The 22,124-nt window shown below is 43.2% G+C and overlaps 1 protein-coding gene across 1 annotated transcript in view; it reads left to right on the top strand.

The window, feature by feature from the left end:
• Positions 1-22,124, top strand: part of DNAH7 (dynein axonemal heavy chain 7) — a 151,312-nt gene that overhangs the window by 63,092 nt on the left and 66,096 nt on the right. The window contains exons 27-37 of the mRNA XM_083404258.1: positions 500-712; positions 2,064-2,162; positions 4,363-4,611; positions 5,516-5,665; positions 7,159-7,341; positions 10,031-10,207; positions 11,149-11,280; positions 14,034-14,258; positions 15,463-15,660; positions 19,483-19,638; positions 20,737-20,905. Coding sequence (XP_083260384.1) covers positions 500-712; positions 2,064-2,162; positions 4,363-4,611; positions 5,516-5,665; positions 7,159-7,341; positions 10,031-10,207; positions 11,149-11,280; positions 14,034-14,258; positions 15,463-15,660; positions 19,483-19,638; positions 20,737-20,905 — 1,951 coding nt within the window. The remainder of the gene's footprint in view (positions 1-499; positions 713-2,063; positions 2,163-4,362; positions 4,612-5,515; positions 5,666-7,158; positions 7,342-10,030; positions 10,208-11,148; positions 11,281-14,033; positions 14,259-15,462; positions 15,661-19,482; positions 19,639-20,736; positions 20,906-22,124) is intronic.

The following is a 22,124-nucleotide window of genomic DNA, read 5'->3' as shown; positions in this document are numbered from 1 at the left end:
ATAGCATATATTTAACACCAAAAAACAGTGACAATTTGTTGTTGCCAAAGACAGCAGGACATATAAAGGGCCCCATTACTTTCAGTAGCTTAGGGCCTCATCAAACCTAAATCTGGCCCTGGCTGCCTGTTTGGGGTTTTGTTTTGTTTTTTGAATGAATGGGAAATCAAGGCAAATGACAGAACAAATGACAGAAAATGATTCATATACTCCTGTAAACTCATCATATACCCCCAAAATAATAATCATAGGATATATGCCAGTGTGGTGCCCTCCAGGTATTTGAAAGCTTTTAGGATCCACGCCCCCCCCCCAAGTTTTATTTAGTATCCTTTATTTTGGGGGACTGTTTGGACAGTAACTGTCTTTACTAATCTGGGGAATGGTTTGCATACTGATAATGAAATTTAGCCTCCCATCCCAGTCTGAAGCTGACCACCTGTCGAGGGACTGTGATAGAGCTCTGCAGTTAACCTGCCTGTCAATCCTTGCTTAATAGGCCCTGTTTCGAACCGTGGCAATGATGGTACCTGATTACGCCATGATTGCTGAAATTGTCCTGTACTCCTGTGGGTTTGTTACCGCTCGGCCTCTGTCGGTGAAAATTGTAGCTACCTATCGCCTGTGTTCGGAGCAGTTGTCTTCCCAGCACCACTATGATTACGGAATGAGAGCCGTGAAGTCGGTGCTCACAGCAGCTGGAAATTTGAAGGTGGGAAACATGTGCCCCTTTTTCACGGTCTTGATTTAGAATCGGGTGTTTTGCTAGAAGCAAAATCTGTGCTCCTTACTTGAGCTGAATTGAGTATAGGGCCTTCTGTGTGTATATGCTGCCACTGTTGCCCTGGAGGCCCACAATTTTTTGTGTGGGGGGGCTCAGCTCCCACAAAGTGGGGCCAGTGGCGTAGCGTGGGTTGTCAGCACCTGGGGCAAGGCAAGTAATTTGCACCCCCTAACCCGTGGATTTGCGCCCCCTAACCCGTGGATTTGCGCCCCCTAACCCGTGGATTTGCGCCCCCTAACCCTAACCCCCAGATGTTGCGCCCGGTGTGGCCGGCCCCCCCTGCACCCCCCACGTTACGCCACTGTGTGGGGCTCTGGTGCAACTTCTAGTTTTGTACCAGAAGTCAGGTTGGACGTGACATCCTTCTTTGGTGCTTCATTCCTGATTTGCATTTACAGTGGTATCTTGGTTCTTGAACTTAATCCGTTCCGGGAGTCTGTTCGACTCCCGAAACCATTTGAAAACCAAGGTGCAGCTTCCGATTGGTTGCAGGAGCTTCCTGCACTCAAGCGGAAGCCACGTCGGACGTTCAGCTTTAAAAAAAAATTCACAAACTGGAACACTTACTTCTGGGTTTGTGGTGTTCTGTTCTGATTTGTTCGACAATTAAACCATTCAAGAACCAAGGTACCACTGTATTTATTTGGGAGGTTTATAAACCACTTATGCAAACAGCTCTCTGGGCAGTGTACAATAATCTAAGCACTGCACAATTAAACCAGAGTTCTCTGTCATATCTTAATCACGGAAGTCTAGTGCAAGATAAGCTAAGGAGCCAGAATAATGACCCAGGAACAGATCCTGGAGGTGACTAAATATTGGACCAAAGTTTATCTAAACCTGGCCAGTGACTACTGATGTACATTTATTAGAACAATATGGGTTCTGCAACAGATTGCTGCTAAGATCTTTGCAGATTCACTTGTTTTCTCAATGAAAGCATGTTTATTTTTGATCCAGTTTGCCCATATCCTACCATGCAAGACATCAGCAGGAGTTTTAATCCAAAACTCATAGTAACATTTCCCATTAGACTTTTAAATGTGAACTTTGTCTGGCAGCATAATAAGATCAGAGTTTTGTGTTATAAAGATGCTCTGGAAGTTTAGATTGTTCACACCTGTCTGGAACGTGTCAGTTCCCCTAAAAACCGCAAATCGGGCACAGGTAGAGGAAACAGTGACAACGTGTAAAACATTGACATATATTTTATTTTATGTTACTGGTAAATTTGAAACGAAAATTTTAACTCTCAAATTAACTGTGTCCTTTTTTGCAGCTGAAGTACCCAGATGAAAACGAAGAAATTTTGCTGCTTAGATCCATTATAGATGTAAATTTGCCTAAGTTTTTATCCCACGATCTACCACTTTTTGACGTAAGGGTCTTTGATTACATTATTCAAGTTCAAGAGATAAGCGATACATACCAAAACCTATACACGGATGAGATTTATGAGCGTATTGCAACCTGAAGCTATAGACAAATCTAGAAACATAGGAAAACACCTTACAGTGGTACCTCACAAGACAAATGCCTCGGAAGACGGAAAACTCGCAAGACGAAAGAGTTTTTCGTTTTCTGAGTTGCTTCGCAAGACGGATTTCCCTATGGGCTTGCTTCGCAAGACGAAACGTCTTGCGCCTTTTTTTAAAAACTACCAATGCATTCCTACGGGAAACCGTCAATACGCAGTGGTGCTTCGCAAGACGAAAAAACTCGTAGAACGAAAAAACTCGCAGAACGAATTAATTTCGTCTTGCGAGGCACCACTGTATAAGCAAGTCAGATCATTGACCCATCCAGCACACGATTGTCTACAATGACTGACAGTGGTTTTCCAGGTTTTATTATGCTTATTGATTTTTAGGTATTTATATGCCGCTTACCATTCAGAATTTCTAAGTGGTGTAGAAATTGAGACAGGTCTCCCAGTCCTAGCTGTAGTTGCTGGAGATTGGACCATCTACATACAGAATTTATTCTCTACCTCTTTCCTCCAAATCTACAAGCACTATAGATTTCAGTAGGTGCAAAGAACAATACACTTATTCCAATAATAATAATAATTAAAAAATGAAATAAATCCCCCAAAGCTGACAAGATAGCTGTTATAACTCCGGCTTTGGGAATGGGAACATCACACATGCAAGTGTCATCAGCTGTTTGCAGGCATCATGATTCTGTTCCATCTGCGTGCAAAAGCCCAGGATGCAGCTCTGAAGTAAACATTTTTGCTACAGTGGGGAAAATGTGGATGTTGACCACAAAAGCCTTGAGCCCAAACATTCATGAATGGTAAGGTAAAGGTAAAGTGACCCCTGACCATTAGGTCCAGTCGTGGTCGACTCTGGGGTTGCGGCGCTCATCTCGCTTTATTGGCCGAGGGAGCCAGCGTACAGCTTCCGGGTCATGTGGCCAGCATGACTAAGCCGCTTCTGGCGAACCAGAGCAGTGCACGGAAACGCCGTTTACCTTCCCGCTGGAGTGGTACCTATTTATCTACTTGCACTTTGACGTGCTTTCAAACTGTTAGGTTGATGGAGAAGAAGACTGCAAGGCCATGTTCACTGACCCTGCTCCCATTGCCAATCTGCCTCCCACGATATCCACGGGTTGGCAAGACTGCTGCCGTAGGGCTTGCCAAACACATTTACTCACTTCCTGTGATCTGGTTGTGTGTGTGCAGGTTGAGGGTCAAGCCTAGACATGTTTGGCAGGCTTACTCATGGCAAACATTTCCCCAGTGTGTGGACATCATGTGGGCAGGCCTGGCAGAGGTGTGGCCCCCACCCGGTTCTCATTGCATGGAGTAAATAACACTTTACTGGGACTCTTGACTGACAGCTATGTTTTATCTTCTATGGCGATCACTCGTAGTTGGAGTAAAATTGTCTCCCATGAACACGGTCTTAACAATGAGTCTGTAAGTGACTGTGGAAGCCAATTGTGGATCCACATGTCCTTCCACAGTGCGGACATAGGTTTCCGGGCAGGAGTTGATCACGGTGAGGGTTTGCCAAGCGTGCCTTCCTCTTAGCACGCTTCTCCCTTTCATCCTGAGTTTGAGCATCTTCAAAGTCCATGACACCTTTGGTAAAGGCTGTTCTCCAATTGGAGCGCTCGCAGGCCAGTGTTTCCCAGTTGTCAGTGTTTATACTACATTTTGTTAGATTTGCCTTGAGAGAGTCTTTGAACCTCTTACATTGAACAATGGCATTATGCTTTCCATTTTTAAGTTCTGAATAGATTAGTTGCTTTGGGGACACGATAATCAGGCATCTACACAACATGACCAGTCCAACCAAGTTAATGTTGAAGAATCATCACTTTGACACTGGTGATCTTTGCTTCTTCCAGTACACTGGCGTTAGTTCACCTGTCTTCCCAGGTGATGTGTGAAATTTTTCGGAGACACTGTTTTATAGAACATAAAACATAGACACTATGTTTTATAGAAATGTGATCGCATTGCTAGTTTAAAAGGCCTTTTTTGGGGACAGGAGATAATTCAGAGAAGACCCAGAGACTGCTTGCTATAGTCATGGTTAAAATACCTTGTAATTCATTTTTGACAGGGCATCACTTCAGATTTGTTTCCTGGTGTGAAGTTGCCGAAACCAGATTACAATGACATCCTGGAAGCCATCAAGATAAACTGCGAAGAAATGAATTTACAGATGACACCGTTCTTTTCCGAGAAAATTTTGCAGATCTTTGAAATGATGATTGTGCGGCATGGTTTCATGATCGTCGGAGAGCCCTTTGGTGGAAAGACATCTGCGTATCGGGTTTTGGCAGCTGCTTTAGGGGACCTGTGTGAAAAAGTAAACAAATGTTTCCAGAAGCCATTGTGTCCCAAAAACAGCAAAGTGACATATTGTGTCACCTTGTCAACTTTTTCTCACATCCGGCCTGATCTTTCATTTCCTTCAGAAAAATTGTCTTGTCTGTCCATACTCTGCTGCTAATGGCATTTGCCTAAGTAGCTAGAATGATAGGATGCTGCAAGGAATGAAAAGAGATGCTCATAACAGCAAGCACCTCCCGTTCATTACATGCGAGGAGGCCTATACCTTGAGCACTTGATATTTTCTCCCCTCCCGGCAAGTCCTCCTCCCACTGCTCCCATTTCTGGCAGGAGAAAGGGGAGGCTGTGAAGGGAATGGCACTGTCGCAGGACTTGACACTTCTTGACAAAGTACAGTGGTACCTCAGTTTTCGAACATAATCTGTTCCGGAAGACCGTTCGAGTTCCAAAACGTTTGAAAACCGAGGCACAAAGGGCGGCCTGCAAATTTAATACAGAGAATTTAGAAGAATAAGATATACCCTCAGTGGAAGCCGTTCGACTTCTGAGGCGTGTTTGAAAACTGAAGCATTTACTTCTGGGTTTTTGGCGTTCGAAAACCGAAACGGTCGTCAACGGAGACGTTAAAAAACCAAGGTACCACTGTATTGTTTTCTGGCCAAGAAGAACATCACATGCATGTTGGAGGCAGGATCGTAATCCCCTCCATTTCCTATGTTGTCATGAATGGCCAAACTGTCCACCTGTATAGGGCAAATATGTGTGTGTGCAGGTGCGTCTATCTGGATATATTGAAAGGTAACATGTAGATTCACATACAGTAGATATAAATGTAGGTATGGATAAGAGAGATGTGTATGTGTATTGATGAATTAAATGCACCACTGATTTATCAAATGCAATTCCCTATGTCTACTCAGGGGCTGATGGAGGAAAATAAAGTTCAGATCACTGTTATCAACCCCAAAGCTATAACTATGGGGCAACTGTACGGACAATTTGATCCCGTCTCCCACGAGTGGTCAGATGGCATTCTGGCTGTGAGCTTTAGGGCCTTTGCCTCTTCAGCTGTAAGTATTCGACAACATTAAAATATTTCAGCATATACATAGTTTTAAAGCATAGGTTAGATGGCCATCTGTCATGGATGCTTTAGCTGAGATTCCTGCATTGTGGGGGGGTTGGACTAGATGACCCTTGGGTCCCTTTCGATTCTATGTAAACAATGTCTAGAATAAAAGGAAGAGCCAAACTGTGCCCTGAAGGCATAAAAGACCCTGGTCCTGTGTGGGGTTTGTGCTGCTTCAGTGGTCATATGGTAGGGAAGGGTTAGAATTGTCACCAACTGAAGGCATCATCATTGACAAATTCAGCACCAAGGGCCTTCTGGTGGTTCCCTCCCTGCTAGAAGTGAGGTTTCAGGGAACCAGGCAGAGGGCCTTCTCGGTAGTGGTGCCTGCCCTGTGGAAAGCCCTCCCACCAGATTTGAAGGAAATAAACAACTTTCTGACTTTTAGAAGACATCTGAAAGCAGCCCTGTTTAGGGAAGTGTTTAATGTTTGATGTTTTATTGTGTTTTTAATATGTTGTTGGGAGCCGTCCAGAGTGGCTGGGGAGGCCCGGCCAGATGGGCAGGGTATAAGTAATAAATTATTATAAATTATTATTATTACAGTCATACCTTGGGTTACAGATGCTTCGGGTTGTGCGATTTTGGGTTGCGCACCGCGCCGAACCCGGAAATACCAGAACAGGTTACTTCCGGGTTTTGGCGCTTGTGCAGAAGAGCTAAATCGCTCTTTGCGAATGCGCAGAAGTGCGACCCGTGCGTGCGCAGACGCAGCGCTGTGGGTTGCGGACGCTGCTGGTTGCAAACGTGCTTCCCACACGGATCATGTTATGTATTGAAGTTCTCACCCTGGCCACCAGGAGTATTGTGTATGTAGTTTTCACTCAGGTCCACGTCAGTTATTTTAGGCGGGAAACCCTGGGTTGTTGTTGCTACAATGTTGACAGCTGGCTGCCTATAAAAGCAGGCCGGCTGAGCTGTTTGCTGTTCAGTTCTGTTCCAGCTTACAAAATAAAGAGCTGCATTGGAGAAATCGCTGTGTCGTCTGCCATGTCTCCCCACAACTTAACTGATCATGTACGCAACCTGAGCGTCTACTATATTTATTGATTATTATTGATTGATTGATATTATTGATTATTGGTTACACTTGTCTGCATTTAAATAAAATAGTTCTTTGTTTTTAGATGCTGATATGCAGTGGCGTAGCGTGGGGGGTGCAGGGGGTGCCGGCTGCACCGGGCGCAACATCTGGGGGGGGGGGCGCGCTCGCACTCGCAGCTCTCTGCCCCTACCTGGCTCCACGGGTTAGGGGGCACAAATTACTTGCCTTGCCCCGGGTGCTGACAACCCACGCTACGCCACTGCTGATATGTGCTGCAACACATTCTCTCCTGTGTGGGAGAAACAGAAGACCTCTTCTAAGAAGGTATTTTTGCTCACCTTACCAATTCTTAACATTATTTGTACTAAAACTTTGTTCCCTCCCCCCAGACACCTGACAGGAAGTGGCTTATTTTCGATGGGCCAGTGGATGCCGTGTGGATTGAGAATATGAATACCGTGCTGGATGATAACAAGAAACTGTGTCTGATGAGTGGTGAGATCATTCAGATGTCGCAACAGATGAGCCTTATTTTTGAACCAATGGACCTGGAAGTTGCTTCTCCTGCTACTGTAAGTTGGTGCAGTTGTTAGGTTTCTTTTCGATGACATTAGGATTGTGACAAGCCCACAGTGGTGGAAAAAAAATAACTTTCTCATTTCTGTACTTCCCGATCTACACTGGCAAATTCACCTGCAATAAAAACAGTAAAACACTAAAAATAAAATAAAAGCATACTGAAACATTTAAGGACAATTATTATTTTTATATCATTTTTATTCAGTCTCCAAAAATATTCCAAAACTTTTATCGGCATATGCAATTCTTTTTCCAGCACAAAATTCTTGACTTCCCACCTCTCCTTTTCTGATGTTTGTTTTTTTACCCCTTTTTTATTAGCAGTTTTATAACACCTTTTTTCAAATCGAAACCCTGTTATTGTTAGATCTTTCAGTAACCCACTGCTTATATTTCAAATCCTGCCTGCGACTTCATATATTGGTGATAAATTGATAGATAATTCACCAGTGTTCTCCATTCCTCCTTAAACACTTTGTCATTATGTCCTATTAGTTTGGCAGTTGATTTCACCATTTCAGAATAATCCGTCAGTTTCATAGGCCATTCCTCCTTTGTTGGAATTTATTCTTCTTTCAATTTATGTACATATAAAGTTCTAGCTGCTGTTGTCGCATGAATAAATTCATCAGCTTTTTCAAGACACCTGTCCCCCTTATTCCTAGCAAAAAAGGCTTCAGGTTTTTTAAAAAAGGAATTATCAGTTTAAACATCCTTTTCAATTCATTCTGTATCATTTCCCGAAACCCCTTTGCCTTTTCACAGGACAATTTAATAACAATTATATCTAAAATGTTAGAAATAAATAAACCACAACGAAACACAATAACAAATGGAAAAAGAGATGTAACCAAATCTTGTACAGTGGTACCTTGGTTCTCCACCTTAATCCGTTCCGGAAGTCTGTTCCAAAACCAAAGCGTTCCAAAACCAAGGCACACTTTCCCATAGGAAGTAATGCAAAATGGATTAATCCGTTCCAGACTTTTGAAAACGACCCCTAAAACCACAATTTAACATGGATTTTCCTATCTAATGAGACAATTGATCCATAAAATGAAATCAATAATCAATGTACTGAAGTCACACAGTCAACCAATCAGTAGCAGAACTGGGTTCCACACAGTCACAAAAACAAAACAAAAAAGAGCTGCAAAAACAAAAAACGCAAAATAAATAGCAAAAACAGACAGACCTTAGTGTAACACTCAAATCGGAAGCATAACACTCAAAACAGAGCATGTTTGGCTTCCGAAAAAGGTTCGCAAACCGGAACACTTACTTCTGGATTTGCAGTGTTTGGGTTCCAAGTTGTTTGAGAACCAAGGTACCACTGTATTTGGAAAAAGCCTGCTGAAACAGAAAGGTTTTCAGCAGGTGTGTAAAACAGTAAACAGCAGGTGCCTGCCTAATGTCATTAAGCAGGGAGCTCCAAACCACAGGTGCAGCAGCCATGCTAAAATAATAACTCCTCACAAATGCATAAGGAATACTGTGTGGGGCCTGTGAGTGCAAGTTTCTCAGATCAAAGAGGAACCTATGGGGTAAGTAAACCGGTCCCAAGCTGTTAAGGGCTGCATATATCAATAGGAACATGTTGAACTTGGCCTGGCAGCAAACTGGCAGCTTGTACAGGTCTTTGATAACTAACACAATCATTATCCAATTAGTCTGTCAAAAGCAAACTTTCTCGTTGTATTGTTTTAAAAATAACAATTCCTAAATGCTTTATCGTGGAAGTTAATGTCCTTGAAATCAATGGGACGTTTCTGAGCGAATGTGTTTGGAATCTTGTTAGATTTCATTCTTTTAAGTAGTTTCTACCCCAGTCCCCTGTCCATTTTGATTTCCACTTTTGGAAAGACATATTTTTGTTCGTTGCAATGCCGGTCTTCCTATAAACTGTCGTTTGATTTATTTTTAAAGTTGGTATCTACAGCCATGATTTTGTATAATGGATTAGTGCAAAATGAATGAAGCCTTTTCTTAATTGCAGTTTTTTAATAGAAAATTATTTTTGTTTTCAGGAGTCGGCTCCCTCTCCCTCTCCTTCTTTCTTTAATAAAGGAAGTTTAAAAAATGAAAGCTATGATTTACACACACACACAAACTAGAACTTGTGTCACTGCTACTGGTTAGATCTTGTGTCACTGCTACTGGTTAGATCTGAAATTGTTGGCGGGTGGCGCTGTGGGTAAAAGCCTCAGCGCCTAGGGCTTGCCGATCGAAAGGTCGGCAGTTCGAATCCCCGCGGCGGGGTGCGCTCCCGCTGTTCGGTCCCAGCGCCTGCCAACCTAGCAGTTTGAAAGCACCTCCGGGTGCAAGTAGATAAATAGGGACCACATACTAGCGGGAAGGTAAACGGCGTTTCCGTGTGCGGCTCTGGCTCGCCAGAGCAGCGATGTCACGTGACCCGGAAGTGTCTTCGGACAGCGCTGGCCCCCGGCCTCTTGAGTAAGATGGGCGCACAACCCTAGAGTCTGTCAAGACTGGCCCGTACGGGCAGGGGTACCTTTACCTTTAATACGTCAACTTGTGATTTATATAATTGCTGACAATCATTTTGTTCTGTTAGACTAGACTATCCGAGCCAGCTTTCACAAGTTTAATGAAGATGTAAGCATTCCGTTAGGTTAGGTTATCTATAGCCTTAAGATATGTAAAGGTATCCTCCTTTTGCAGGTTTCCAGATGTGGCATGGTCTATATGGAGCCACAAATGCTAGGTTGGAGACCCGTGATGCTATCCTGGCTACATCTGATGCCTCCCACCGTCACACCTCTACATAAAGAGTTTATAACAGGCTTGTTTGACAGGATAGTCCCGCTTTCTGTTGAGTTTATTAGAAAGTGTACAAAGGTGAGCTAAGCATGGATTTCATGAAATGGAAATTGCCTTTCTGGAGTGTGTCAGTACAGAAGCATGAATGCTTTAATCATGGTCACAAGAGCTCCCCCCCCCCCTATAAAATGTGGATATTTAGGTTTGGAACCAAGAGAGGGAGGGAATTGTTTGGTGCATTCTTTGCAGCGGGCTGAGACAGGGCTCGTCCTGTGGTTTCCCCCTTGCCACTCTCTTTTCCCAGGAAAATCCTGCTCTTTGGTGCTAAATCGGAGCAAACGTCAATCTGGAGAAAACCTGAATTGCCCTTTGCTCTGTTTGATCATTAAAGAGCAGTTTTCCTTGGGGGAAAGCAGCGGAACAAGAGGAAGGGCTGGTAAACCCTCAATCCCGTGTTCCTGAACTTTGTAGACTGGAACACAACTCCCAGTCAGATTGTACATTGTATAGGATTTCACAATACAGTGCACAAAAATAAGTATTTTGTTTAAAGGATGCATGCATAAGTATGCACTTTACGATAAAAGCGTACAGTCTGGGGAAAGTTTTCAGCTTCGGTCCCATCTTAATTGTTCTTACTTCTGAATAGATATGTATAAACTTGCAGTCCATATTCTTGTGTTGGCATTCCACAAGTGGCATTAGATTGGTCTTTAGTTCAGTCAGTTCGGTTGCTGGCATTGCAGTTATTATCACTCCTATTTCTTACCCTATGCAATAAGAGAAAAATCTAAAGAAATGGGACTGAGGATAACAAATTGCTTGCATTATTTTATTTTTGCTTGGAGGTTATTTTTTTATTTTGTCTTAAGGATAACACAGGGCTTTGTTTTTTGATCTCTTGTGCCCATAATGCTTAGAGTTAGGCGTTGTTTAATTTTTGATGGTAAGGCTGATGAAACTGGCTCATTTTAAATTAAGTTCATGTACTATGGAGAACATGCTTTTGCTCCTTCTAGGAACTGTCTCCTACGACAGATACCAACTTGGTTCGATCGCTGATGAATTTAATGGACTGCCTCATGGATGAGTTTCAAAATGAAGCGAAACTTAAGACTGTTACGGACCGTGAAATATTTTCTTGGCTTGAGGTGGGCAGGATCTTGTTAATGCATTGAATCAGAGATTTGGTTTGAGTTAACCTCCGTGGATCTTGATCAAATTAGAGTGTTGGTGCAAACCTGATGCGTTACAGTTGATGGATTGGTAACATACTTAAATCACTTAGGGGTGCATTACAGTGGCTTGTAGTCAATGGACAAGGGGGCTAGGTTAATCCCCTAAAATTTTCCCTGGCACCTCCTTCCCCAAAGTCCAGGAAGCTTCTGCCCGGCTTAGGGCAAGAGGTGCGATTCTCTGACTGGTCCAAGAACCCTCTCACCACCTTCCCAAAGCCCTCCCTGCTTTGGGAAGTGTCACCAAACCGTGGTCACTTGGTTCTTTTGAAATCCGGAGAGACAAGCGATATCCCATATGCTATAGGACTTTCAATAAGACACATTGGAGACCAGATCTGGGTTGACACACCTCTCATGTAACATTTATTTTGTATAGTCAAGTATACATTAATACATTGGTACCAAGAGATTCAAACACTCACACCTTCATCCATACTCACAAGGCCCTTCACGTAGGTTGATCATGCCTCACGCAAGAGCTGTGGGTGTTGAGCTGTAGCGCTAGTCCCGGCACACTGAGGGCATACAGAGAGTCCTTGTTATAGTCTTCTTCCCCTTTCCATCTGTGGGATGGCTTGGAGAAGGATTGAATCTCCACCTATACAACTTAGGTAGTCCCTGTAATTCCCAAAAGAAAAGCTTCTGGTGTTTTTTAAAAATAAAAGTTATTTTGAACATCTTTTTCAATTCATTTTATATCACTTCCCAGTAAGCTTTAACCTTACTCTAAGACCACCACACATGATAAAAAGAACCTTTGTCTGGCAGCTTAGATACTGGAATGATTTGAGCTATCAGCTCCTAGCTGGATCCAATTGCATTTAAGGCATTTCTGCACGGTATGCTTACTGCTCCAGTGATGTTTTCCTCAGCCAACTTATAAACTCTCGGCGTCATACATGAATGAAGTTGCATCTGTCGTACATTTACCTCTGTGCCCATCGGGGTGGGGGGGGGGTGGGATTCATACACCATAGGGCTTTTCCTCTTAGGAAATAAACAACTACCTGACTTTTAGAAGACATCTGAAGGCAGCCCTGTTTAGGGAAGTTTTTAATGTCTGATGTTTTATTGCATTTTAAATATTTTGTTGGAAGCTGCCCAGAATGGCTGGGGAAATCCAGCCAGATGGGTGGGAATAATAATAATAATAATAATAATAATAATAATAATAATAATATATTACTCCTTGCCTCCTCCATGATACTGAATGTTTCTGGGAACTCTGGCCCAATCCAGGTCACATGTTCCTGATTTCTCACCTTTTATGCTTGCTTCCTGCATCAATTATAATGTGTAGAGATGCTCTTATTGCTGTGAGCTTTAATCTCTGCAGACAGAGCAATCCACAAAGTGTAGTGTAGTTTCAGGTTTTGTTGTCGTTTAGTCATTTAGTCGTGTCTGACTCTTCGTGACCCTGTGGACCAGAGCATGCCAGGCACTCCTGTCTTCCACTGCCTCCCGCAGTTTGGTCAAACTCATGCTGGTAGCTTCGAGAACATTGTCCATCCATCTCGTCCTCTGCCGTCCTCTTCTCCTTGTGCCCTCCATCTTTCCCAACATCAGGGTCTTTTCCAGGCAGTCTTCTCTTCTCATGAGGTGGCCAAAGTATTGGAGCCTCAGCTTCATGATCTGTCCTTCCAGTGAGCACTCAGGGCTGATTTCCTTCAGAATGGATAGGTTTGATCTTCTTGCAGTCCATGGGCCTCTCAAGAGTCTCCTCCAGCACCACAATTCAAAAGCATCAATTCTTCGGCGATCAGCCTTCTTTATGGTCCAGCTCTCACTTCCATACATCACTACTGGGAAAATCATAGCTTTAACTATATGGACCTTTGTCGGCAAGGTGATGTCTCTGCTTTTTAAGATGCTATCTAGGTTTGTCATTGCTTTTCTCCCAAGAAGCAGGCATCTTTTAATTTCGTGACTGCTGTCACCATCTGCAGTGACCATGGAACCCAAGAAAGTAAAATCTCTCACTGCCGCCATTTCTTCCTCTTCTATTTGCCAGGAGGTGATGGGACCAGTGGCCATGATCTTCATTTTTTTGATGTTGAGCTTCAGACCATATTTTGCACTCTCCTCTTTCACCCTCATTAAGAGGTTTTATAACAACAACAACAACAACAATTTCATTACTTATAACCCGCCCATCTGGCTGGATTTCCCCAGTCACTCTGGGTGGCTTACAGCATATATAAAACATAATAAAATATCAAACATTTAAAAACTTCCCAATACAGGGCTGCCCTCACATGTCTTCTAACAGCTATGTAGTTCTTTATCTCCTTAACATCTGAAAGGAGGGCGTTCCACAGGGCGGGCGCCACTACCGAGAAGGCCCTCTGCCTGGTTCCCTGTAACTTCACTTCCCACAGTGAAGGAACCAACAGAAGACCCTCGGAGGAGGATCTCAATGTCTGAACAATGGGGGTGGAGATGCTCCTTCAGGTATACTGGGCTGAGGCCATTTTCAATCCTGCACTTTAGTATAAAAATTATCATTTTAGACTGTGATTCTTTGCCCCCTTGCATATAGTAATAAGCCCCATTGGAGCAATGGAGTAGACCCCATTGGACACAGTGGGCCTTACTTCTGAGTAAACATGCATAGGGTTTCATTGTTAATTAATTAATACACCTTTTCCCCCTTCCTTTTGCACTAGAGCATTTTTGTGTTTTCTCTCACTTGGTCTGTCGGAGCCAGCTGTAAGGAGAGCGACCGGCTGAAATTTGACAAGATCGTTCGTGAATTGCTGGAAGGGCCAATGAGTGACGAAACGAGAGAAAAATATAAATTGCTGAGTGGTCTTGAGCACATGCGTGCAAAAATACTGACTGTCCCCTATCCAGAGGATGGAACAATTTATGAGTACCGCTTTGTCAAAGATGTGAGTGTGTTTGTTTTCAATAGAGGTCTTTCTTGGAATTTAATTGGTAAATTCATTTCCAGTATCACCTCTACGTTAGATCAGTATTCTTGGTTGAATTATGGAACACTCCTTTCAGATGCGGGTGGCGCTGTGGGTTAAACCACAGAGCCTAGGACTTGCTGATCGGAAGGCCGGCGGTTCGAATCCCCGCGATGGGGTTAGCTCCTGTTGCTCGGTCCCTGCTCCTGCCAACCTAGCAGTTCGAAAGCACGTCAAAGTGCAAGTAGATAAATAGGTACCGCTCTGGCAGGAAGGTAAACGGCATTTTCGTGCGCTGCTCTGGTTTCACCAGAAGCTGCTTAGTCATGCTGGCCACATGACCCGGAAGCTGTACGCTGGCTCCCTCGGCCAATAAAGCGAGATGAGCGCCGCAACCCCAGAGTCTGTCATGACTGGACCTAATGGTCAGGGGTCCCTTTACTTTACCTTTACCTTTCAGAAAGTAGTTAATGATAGCTGGCATTTTTCAGTCCACCCCAATATGACAAAAAGCCGAGTAAATGCCCAGTTCCATATTTATATCCAGAACAATGTATGGACCTTTAATGATGGGTGTGGTTTAGCTTTCAGTGATAAATTGATCTGTAATCCAGTCTCGACATACTTCCACTGAAGCTAGCTGCCTGTTTGGGAGGGAAGAGGGCCTGAATCTTTCTCCTCCCACCCCAGCAACTCAAAGAAAGAGTGGCAGGAATTCAGGTGTCCCCACGTGGCTGATGGGTGATCAGCCCTGACCATTTGTGGTCCTGAGTTCTTGATTCAGAGATGCAGAAGCACACAGAAGAGGAAGAAGAAGAGTTTGGATTTGATATCCCGCTTTATCACTACCCTAAGGAGTCTCAAAGTGGCTAACATTCTCCTTTCCTTTCCTCCCCCACAACAAACACTCTGTGAGGTGAGTGGGGCTGAGAGACTTCAAAGAAGTGTGACTGGCCCAAGGTCACCCAGCAGCTGCATGTGGAGGAGCGGAGACGCGAACCCGGTTCCCCAAATTACGAGACTACCACTCTTAACCACTACACCACACTGGCTCTCAACACAGTTGAGCACACAGCAGTTCCTGATACAGCAAGGGATGCGGCATGATCTCACTAGCGCAGGGTGAAATGTGTCCTTGAGATCTTTCTCTTGTTCTTTCTGATTGTGTTACGTTTTGAAACAGGGCGCAGGAAGGTGGGAGCCTTGGGTGGAGGCACTTGAGACGGCTCCGCCTATACCGAAAGACATGCTGTTCAACGAAATAATTGTCCCCACTCTGGACACCATCCGATACTTTTCGTTAATGGAAATGCTGACAACACATCAAAAGCCGTTCATATTTGTCGGGCCAACAGGAACTGGCAAGAGCGTATATATCATAGTAAGTATGTCTTGAAATGTACGTTGCACTTTTTGTCTCTGCAAGGAGAATCCCCACGGTTTGGGAATTAATGAAAACTGGACCCTGTGCTTCTTACCACCAAACTTTATCCTCGTTCTCGAGATTGGGCGTGGCTTTCTCTCATTCCCTCTAACCTTAGCAGAGTAAGGAGACAATGTCAGCGGTAGCTGCAGAAGACGTTTTGAGCAGGCATCCTAACTGTTCGATGCTTATTCCTTTACTTGGAGCTCAAAAATTCTGGGTGCACAAAAATGAAGGGGAGCCAGTCGTAGGGGATCTGCCTTGCCCACAGCAGATCCCAGGGGCATTCCCTGGCATCTCCAAGTAGGACTGGGAGATAACGGTGCCTGAAATCCATGGAGAACCACTGCTGGTCAATGTACTGAGAAAGATGCCCCAATGGTCTGACTCTGTGCACAGCAGCTTCCTGTTGTAATGATCTCAGGCAGGTAAGCAAGCAAGCCTCAATAAGAATTAAGGACTATCCAGCAGTTTTATGGTACTTTTATTTACAAAACACATCCAGAGCGCGGCTTCTGGCCTGCACTCCTCGAAGGAGTTGGTCAGTCTGAATCTCCACCCCTCTCACAGCAGGAAGGATGCCAGATTCCCGCCCTTCCCCTCTTGCCCTTCTGCTGCACTCTGACCTTGTCCTGTCTCCGAGAACAGGGGCTGAGAAGTTGGACTGCCCCTTCCCACTTCCACTAGACACGCTGTCTTCTGCCTCTCTGCTGGTTGCCTAGCAACCCTCTGACTGCCTCCTAACTCTCCCCCTTCTTGAGAGCTATCGTGTCTGTGACTTCTTTGTGAAGGAGGGTCAAGCTCCCCCTTCCTGGCTCTGTCAGCCAGCTTTTGTCTGCAGAGTTGGCCTCTCTCTCACTTGTCTCAATTTCTGAGTCTGACTCTTCCCCTGCGCTCAGTTGAGCCACATCCCTGACACCTGTGTCCCTATGAAAAATAAAATGGCCCAAAGACTTGCAGTCTAATTAGAGGCAATACAGATTAGGGAGGGAAGATGAGGAAACAAAAGAAGGGAAAACTGGGGTGAAAAGATGTGCCTTGAGGAGTCTGGTGGCCAAGGAGTGGTGGTGATAAGAAGCTGCAAGGGAAAGGAGACTTGGTCTCTGTGAAGATTGAGAATGACCTTAGGTTTAACTTGGAGCTATCAAAATGCATATTCGGTTTGCTCTTTACTTTAGATCAATATTCCTTTGCCTGAATGTCAAAAGAGGTCTCTTCGTGGTATTATGAGTTATCTTGAAAAATATAAATATTAGCACATCTGTTAAATGGTTGTTTTGGCATTCTATAAAGCCCCTCCATTACCCACATAAGTGACCAAAATTATGAACTCCTTATTTAGAAGAACAATTGATATAATCTCAGTCAAAAAGCCTATAAAAAAACCCTCGGTGTTTGTCTTCCTGTAAGTTATTTCTCTTTGTGTGCCTGCCTTCCCTGTAAATGAATTTTTATTAATGCAATTAATTCTTGCATTAATGTTATGCATAATTAGATTTGCTCTTCGGCGAAAAGTAGCAAGTGGCCTCCCACAGTCATTTTGCTGATTCTGATACTTAGAAATTTATTCTGGTTAACACGGAGTAACTAAACTGGAAAATTATTTTTGCAATAAAGGGCTGTAATTGGCTTTTATTTAATTACTCTTTAACACGACTTTGATTTATTGCACTGATAAAATATTAGTAACGTGGGACCCAAAGTTAAGGGAAGGCAACAAAGCAATGCTGATGTGTTTAGCTGGAGAATGATATCTCTCTCTCTCTCTCTGTGTGTGTGTGTGTGTGTGTGTGATTTAGAAAAATGGGTGAAAGTGTACTAAATGCTTAAGCCAGGTCTTGAGAAGCCCACCCCCTGTGTCTGGATTCTGTTCAGGGTTAGCATACCAGCTGCACTGGGTAGTTAGAAACAGTCCAGGTTTGGCCAAAGGGCCTGAAGCATGACTTAGCCACCCTCCCTTTCTCTAAGAAATGTGTGTACATGCACTGGCAGGTATAAAGCCAAGGCTGGAATCAGCATTTGACAGGTGTGAGGTTTTATCATCCTGGTGGATGTTACATCGTATAAGTTAAAGGAGCCCTGGACGGTCAAGTCCAGTCGAATTTGACTATGGGGTGCGGCACCTACCTCCACTTTCAGGCCAAGGGAGCTGCTGTTTGTCCACAGACAGTTATCTGGGTCATGTGGCCAGCATGACTAAACCGCTTCTGGTGCAACAGGACACCGTGACGAGTGCCAGAGCGCACGAAAACGCCATTTACCTTCCGCCGCAGTGGTGCCTATTTATCTACTTGTGCTGGCGTGCTTTCAAACTGCTAAGTTGGCAGGAGCTGGGGCAGAGTAACGGGAGCTCACCCCGTCACAGAGATTCGAAATGCCGACCTTCCAATCGGCAAGCCCAAGAGGCTCAGTGGTTTAGACCACAGTGCCACCTGCGTCCCTACTATATGGTATAGCATGGTGAGCCAAGCATGGTAAAGTGTTCGTGGATCTCTCTGCAAACGTGGATCTTTATAAAGTTTAGTTTTAAGACCAGAAGAACTGTATCATAACTGTATCATCATGTTCATGATGTACCAGCATCGCTTAAAGTAGACAGTGTGTTTATCCTTGTCTTCTGCCATGAGGCAATAAAATCTCTTTTCTGGCGATGCGTAACTTGCCACTCTGCCCCTGAGGTCTCATAGACTCCTTCAGTGATGGTTTGGTTTGTACACCTAGGAAGGTACTTCTTTTTTCCATGGAACTGGCGGAAATGACTGGCAGAATCCGAGACCAGGGAGAGGAGTCGGTGGTAGAAGACTGGAAAAAGTTTAAAGATTATTTACAGAAATATTGTAAAATTAACGAATGTTAAAAGATTCTTGGAATGAAGTTATATGGCTTTAGTAGAAATGTTATAAGGATTTAAGTATAAATAGATTAATGGAATTTTAAAGGTAAAATAAGGTTAGAATGTGCTAGGATAATTATAGGACAGATAACAGAGGAAGATGGAAAGGAATTGCTGAAACATTTGGCAGAAGTGGAATACAAAAAGGGAGGTGTGAGGAGGTCGGTGAAATAAGTGAATGAAAGATAAGATATTGAAACTGTTTGAGTGTTTTAAATTGTTTTTGTTTGGTTTTGTTAGATTAATGTGTCTAGTGTTATGTAGTGTCTTTATATTGTATTGTTCTTTCTTTTTTCTGTTTTTATTTGGTTTTGTAGTGTGTAAATTGTTCAAAAAGTAATAAATATTATATAAAAAAAGGAAGGTACTTCTTTTTTGAGAAACAGAAGATCTTCTCCGGTGCTCTTGAAATGGCATAACAACATTTTAAAAAGTGGAATTTATGGTACAGGCAAAATGCAAAGTTATTTCCCCTGCCCTATCTTGAGAAGTTTGCTGGGGATAGAATGGGCCTTGGTTAGCTCAGGCATTTGGTAGTTTAACTTCCCCATTCATTTCGGTATGGGGAGTATCAGTGATGTATCACCTCGTTTTCTTTAAAACCGTGGGTCCTAAAATTTTGAATCACCCTGGTTTATTTCTGCAGGAACCTCATTAAGGCACTGTGAACGTTAACGACCGTGGATTCATTATTGTCTCATCATTTTATAAGCAGAATTGCTCATGAGCTTGACGTGGAAAAGCTTACTGCATTTAGACGACTGGCAATAAATACAAGGCGGTGTGTGTGTGCCTTTTTGCTAGTAGGCTATATAAGCTGTCAGATGTATATACTCATGTGACCCATTCTCTCTCTCTCTCTCCCTCCGTTTCAACTATTTTTATAGGATTTTCTCTTAAACCGCTTACATAAGGATATCTACAAACCATTGCTCATTAACTTCTCAGCGCAGACTACAGCAGCTCAGACTCAGAACATCATTATGTCAAAGCTGGATAAAAGGAGAAAAGGAGTCTTTGGTCCCCCTCTTGGAAAGAGGATGGTAACTTTTTAAAAAAGCAAAACAAGACTACAGACTTGTCACAACGCTCGTGTCATTTTTTTTGCACCCAGCTACAGATACCTGTACGGGGGACGTGGGTGGCGCTGTGGGTAAAACCTCAGTGCCTAGGACTTGCTGATTGTATGGTCGGCGGTTCGAATCCCCGCGGCGGGGTGAGCTCCCGTCTTCCAGTCCCAGCTCCTGCCCACCTAGCAGTTCGAAAGCACCCTTAAGTGCAAGTAGATAAATAGGTACCACTCCAGCAGGAAGGTAAACGGCATTTCCTTGTGCTTCTCTGGTGCTGGCTCGCCAGAGCAGCTTCGCCACGCTGGCCACGTGACCCGGAAGTGTCTGCGGACAGCGCTGGCTCCCGGCCTCTAGAGTGAGATGAGTGCACAACCCTAGAGTCTGTCAAGACTGGCCCGTACGGGCAGGGGTACCTTTACCTTTACCTTTACAGATACCTGAAGACAAAAATGAGCACATAATATATGGTCAGGGAGGACAAAAGTGTTTGTATACAGCAGGCATGTCCAAAGTCCATTTCGTGGGCCTAATCCGGCCTGCCGGACAATTTAATCTGGGCAATTTAATAATGTTCCTAATTCACACTTCCCCAGACAATATGTGACCTGAAACACAGCCATGATTCAAAATTCTTTGAATTTTGCACTGCAGTTAGCCAGCCAAGCCATGTGTGTGCCCAAATGCACACACTGGATTAGAATGTGCATAAAATGCATATGTTAGTGAAAATAAAATAAACAAAATGTATTGTATTAGGGGAAATTGCTTTACAAAAATGTGCATATTAGGCAATATGTGCATCTAGAAATTTGCATTAGAATGCTTTTGAATTTTCATGAGGACTAATTTTTTTAGTTGCAGACTGGTCTGGAACTATGGAGAACTGAATGCAAAATTGTAAATATGAGAATCTGAAATTGACAGATTAGCCCATCTCTAGCTCAGAAGCACATTTTTAATAATAATAATAGTAGTAGTAGTAGTAGTAGTAGTAAGAAGTTTACTCTCTGTGTGCATAGGCATTTGTGCAATGTACAGAATAAGTGTTGAAAAATAGTTTTTTATTTACAGGTTGTATTTGTGGATGATGTCAATATGCCAGCAAGAGAAGTTTATGGGGCTCAGCCTCCTGTAGAGTTACTTCGTCAGTGGTTAGATCATTGGAACTGGTATGACCTGAAGGACTGCTCTGTGATTAAACTGGTGGATATTCAGATCATGTGTGCAATGGGGCCACCAGGTATGACCTTTTGAATTTATTTTGAAAGCTTTTCTTTTGGTGCTTTTGGAACACAGTTCTTTTTTTTAAATCGTTTTTTATTTATACTTTTCAAATTTATACATTTCATTAGATTTGAAATCAATTTAACATTTCAAAATTTGAAATTTGACTTCCTTCCCGCTCTTTCTGTGGTTCCTTAAATTTATTTTTTAATATCGTCTGCGTATCCAAATTCATTTGACTTCCTCATTTAATTATCTACTGTAAATATATACTCTTATAAAACTGCAGGTTATTACAACAATCCTTCTAATGTTTTTATCTGTTTACAATTTATCTGCAAATATTCAATAAGCCATTTCTAGTCTTTTACAAAAAGTTTGTTAACTTGATTTCTTATTCTTTTGGTAAGTTTCGCCATTTCTGCATATTCCATAAGTTTTTGTATCCATTCATCCTTTACTGGGACTTCTTCTTTCCATTTTTGGGCGAGTAAATTCTTGCTGCTGTAGCAGCATACATAAATGAATTTGTATACAATTTAGGTAGTTAGGTCCCTATAATTCCCAAAAGAAAAGCTTTGGGGTTTTTTTTTTAATAAAAGTTACTTTGAACATCCTTTTCAACTCATCCTTTACTCATTCATTCAGCCTTTGTTGACATAATTAGACAATAAAATCATTAAATACCATCCATAAAACATTGGTAATCCAGACATAAAAGGTAAAGGTAAAGGGACCCCTGACCATTAGGTCCAGTCGTGACTGACTCTGGGGTTGCGGTGCTCATCTCGCTTTATTGGCCGAGGGAGCCGGCGTACAGCTTCTGGGTCATATGGCCATCATGATTAAGCCACTTCTGGCGAACCAGAGCAGTGTACAGAAACGCCGTTTACCTTCCCACCGGAGCGGTACCTATTTATCTAATTGCACTTCATGTTTTCGAACCGCTAGGTTGGCAGGAGCAGGGACCAAATAACGGGCGCTCAACCCGTTGCAGGGATTCGAACTGCCGACCTTCCAATCGGCAAGCCCTAGGCTCTGTGGTTTAACCCACAACGCCACCCGCGTCCGTCAACGTTCTCCCTCCCTGCATCTGGGTCATAGAGTTTGTCCTTGATGAAAACCTGCTTTTCACTTACTGTAATGGTTAGCAGAAGCTGGTCCAAATTGGCTACTAAAAGCGTTTCCATTGTTGAATTTGCAGTTCATTGTAGTTCCTTTTTTATTATTATGAT

This window comes from Podarcis tiliguerta, assembly GCF_965153285.1.
Source record: "Podarcis tiliguerta genome assembly, chromosome: 1".
NCBI classification, from domain to species: domain Eukaryota; kingdom Metazoa; phylum Chordata; class Lepidosauria; order Squamata; family Lacertidae; genus Podarcis; species Podarcis tiliguerta.
The sequence above is the reverse complement of the archived record's forward strand: the minus strand, read 5'-3'. Positions and strand labels throughout refer to the sequence as shown.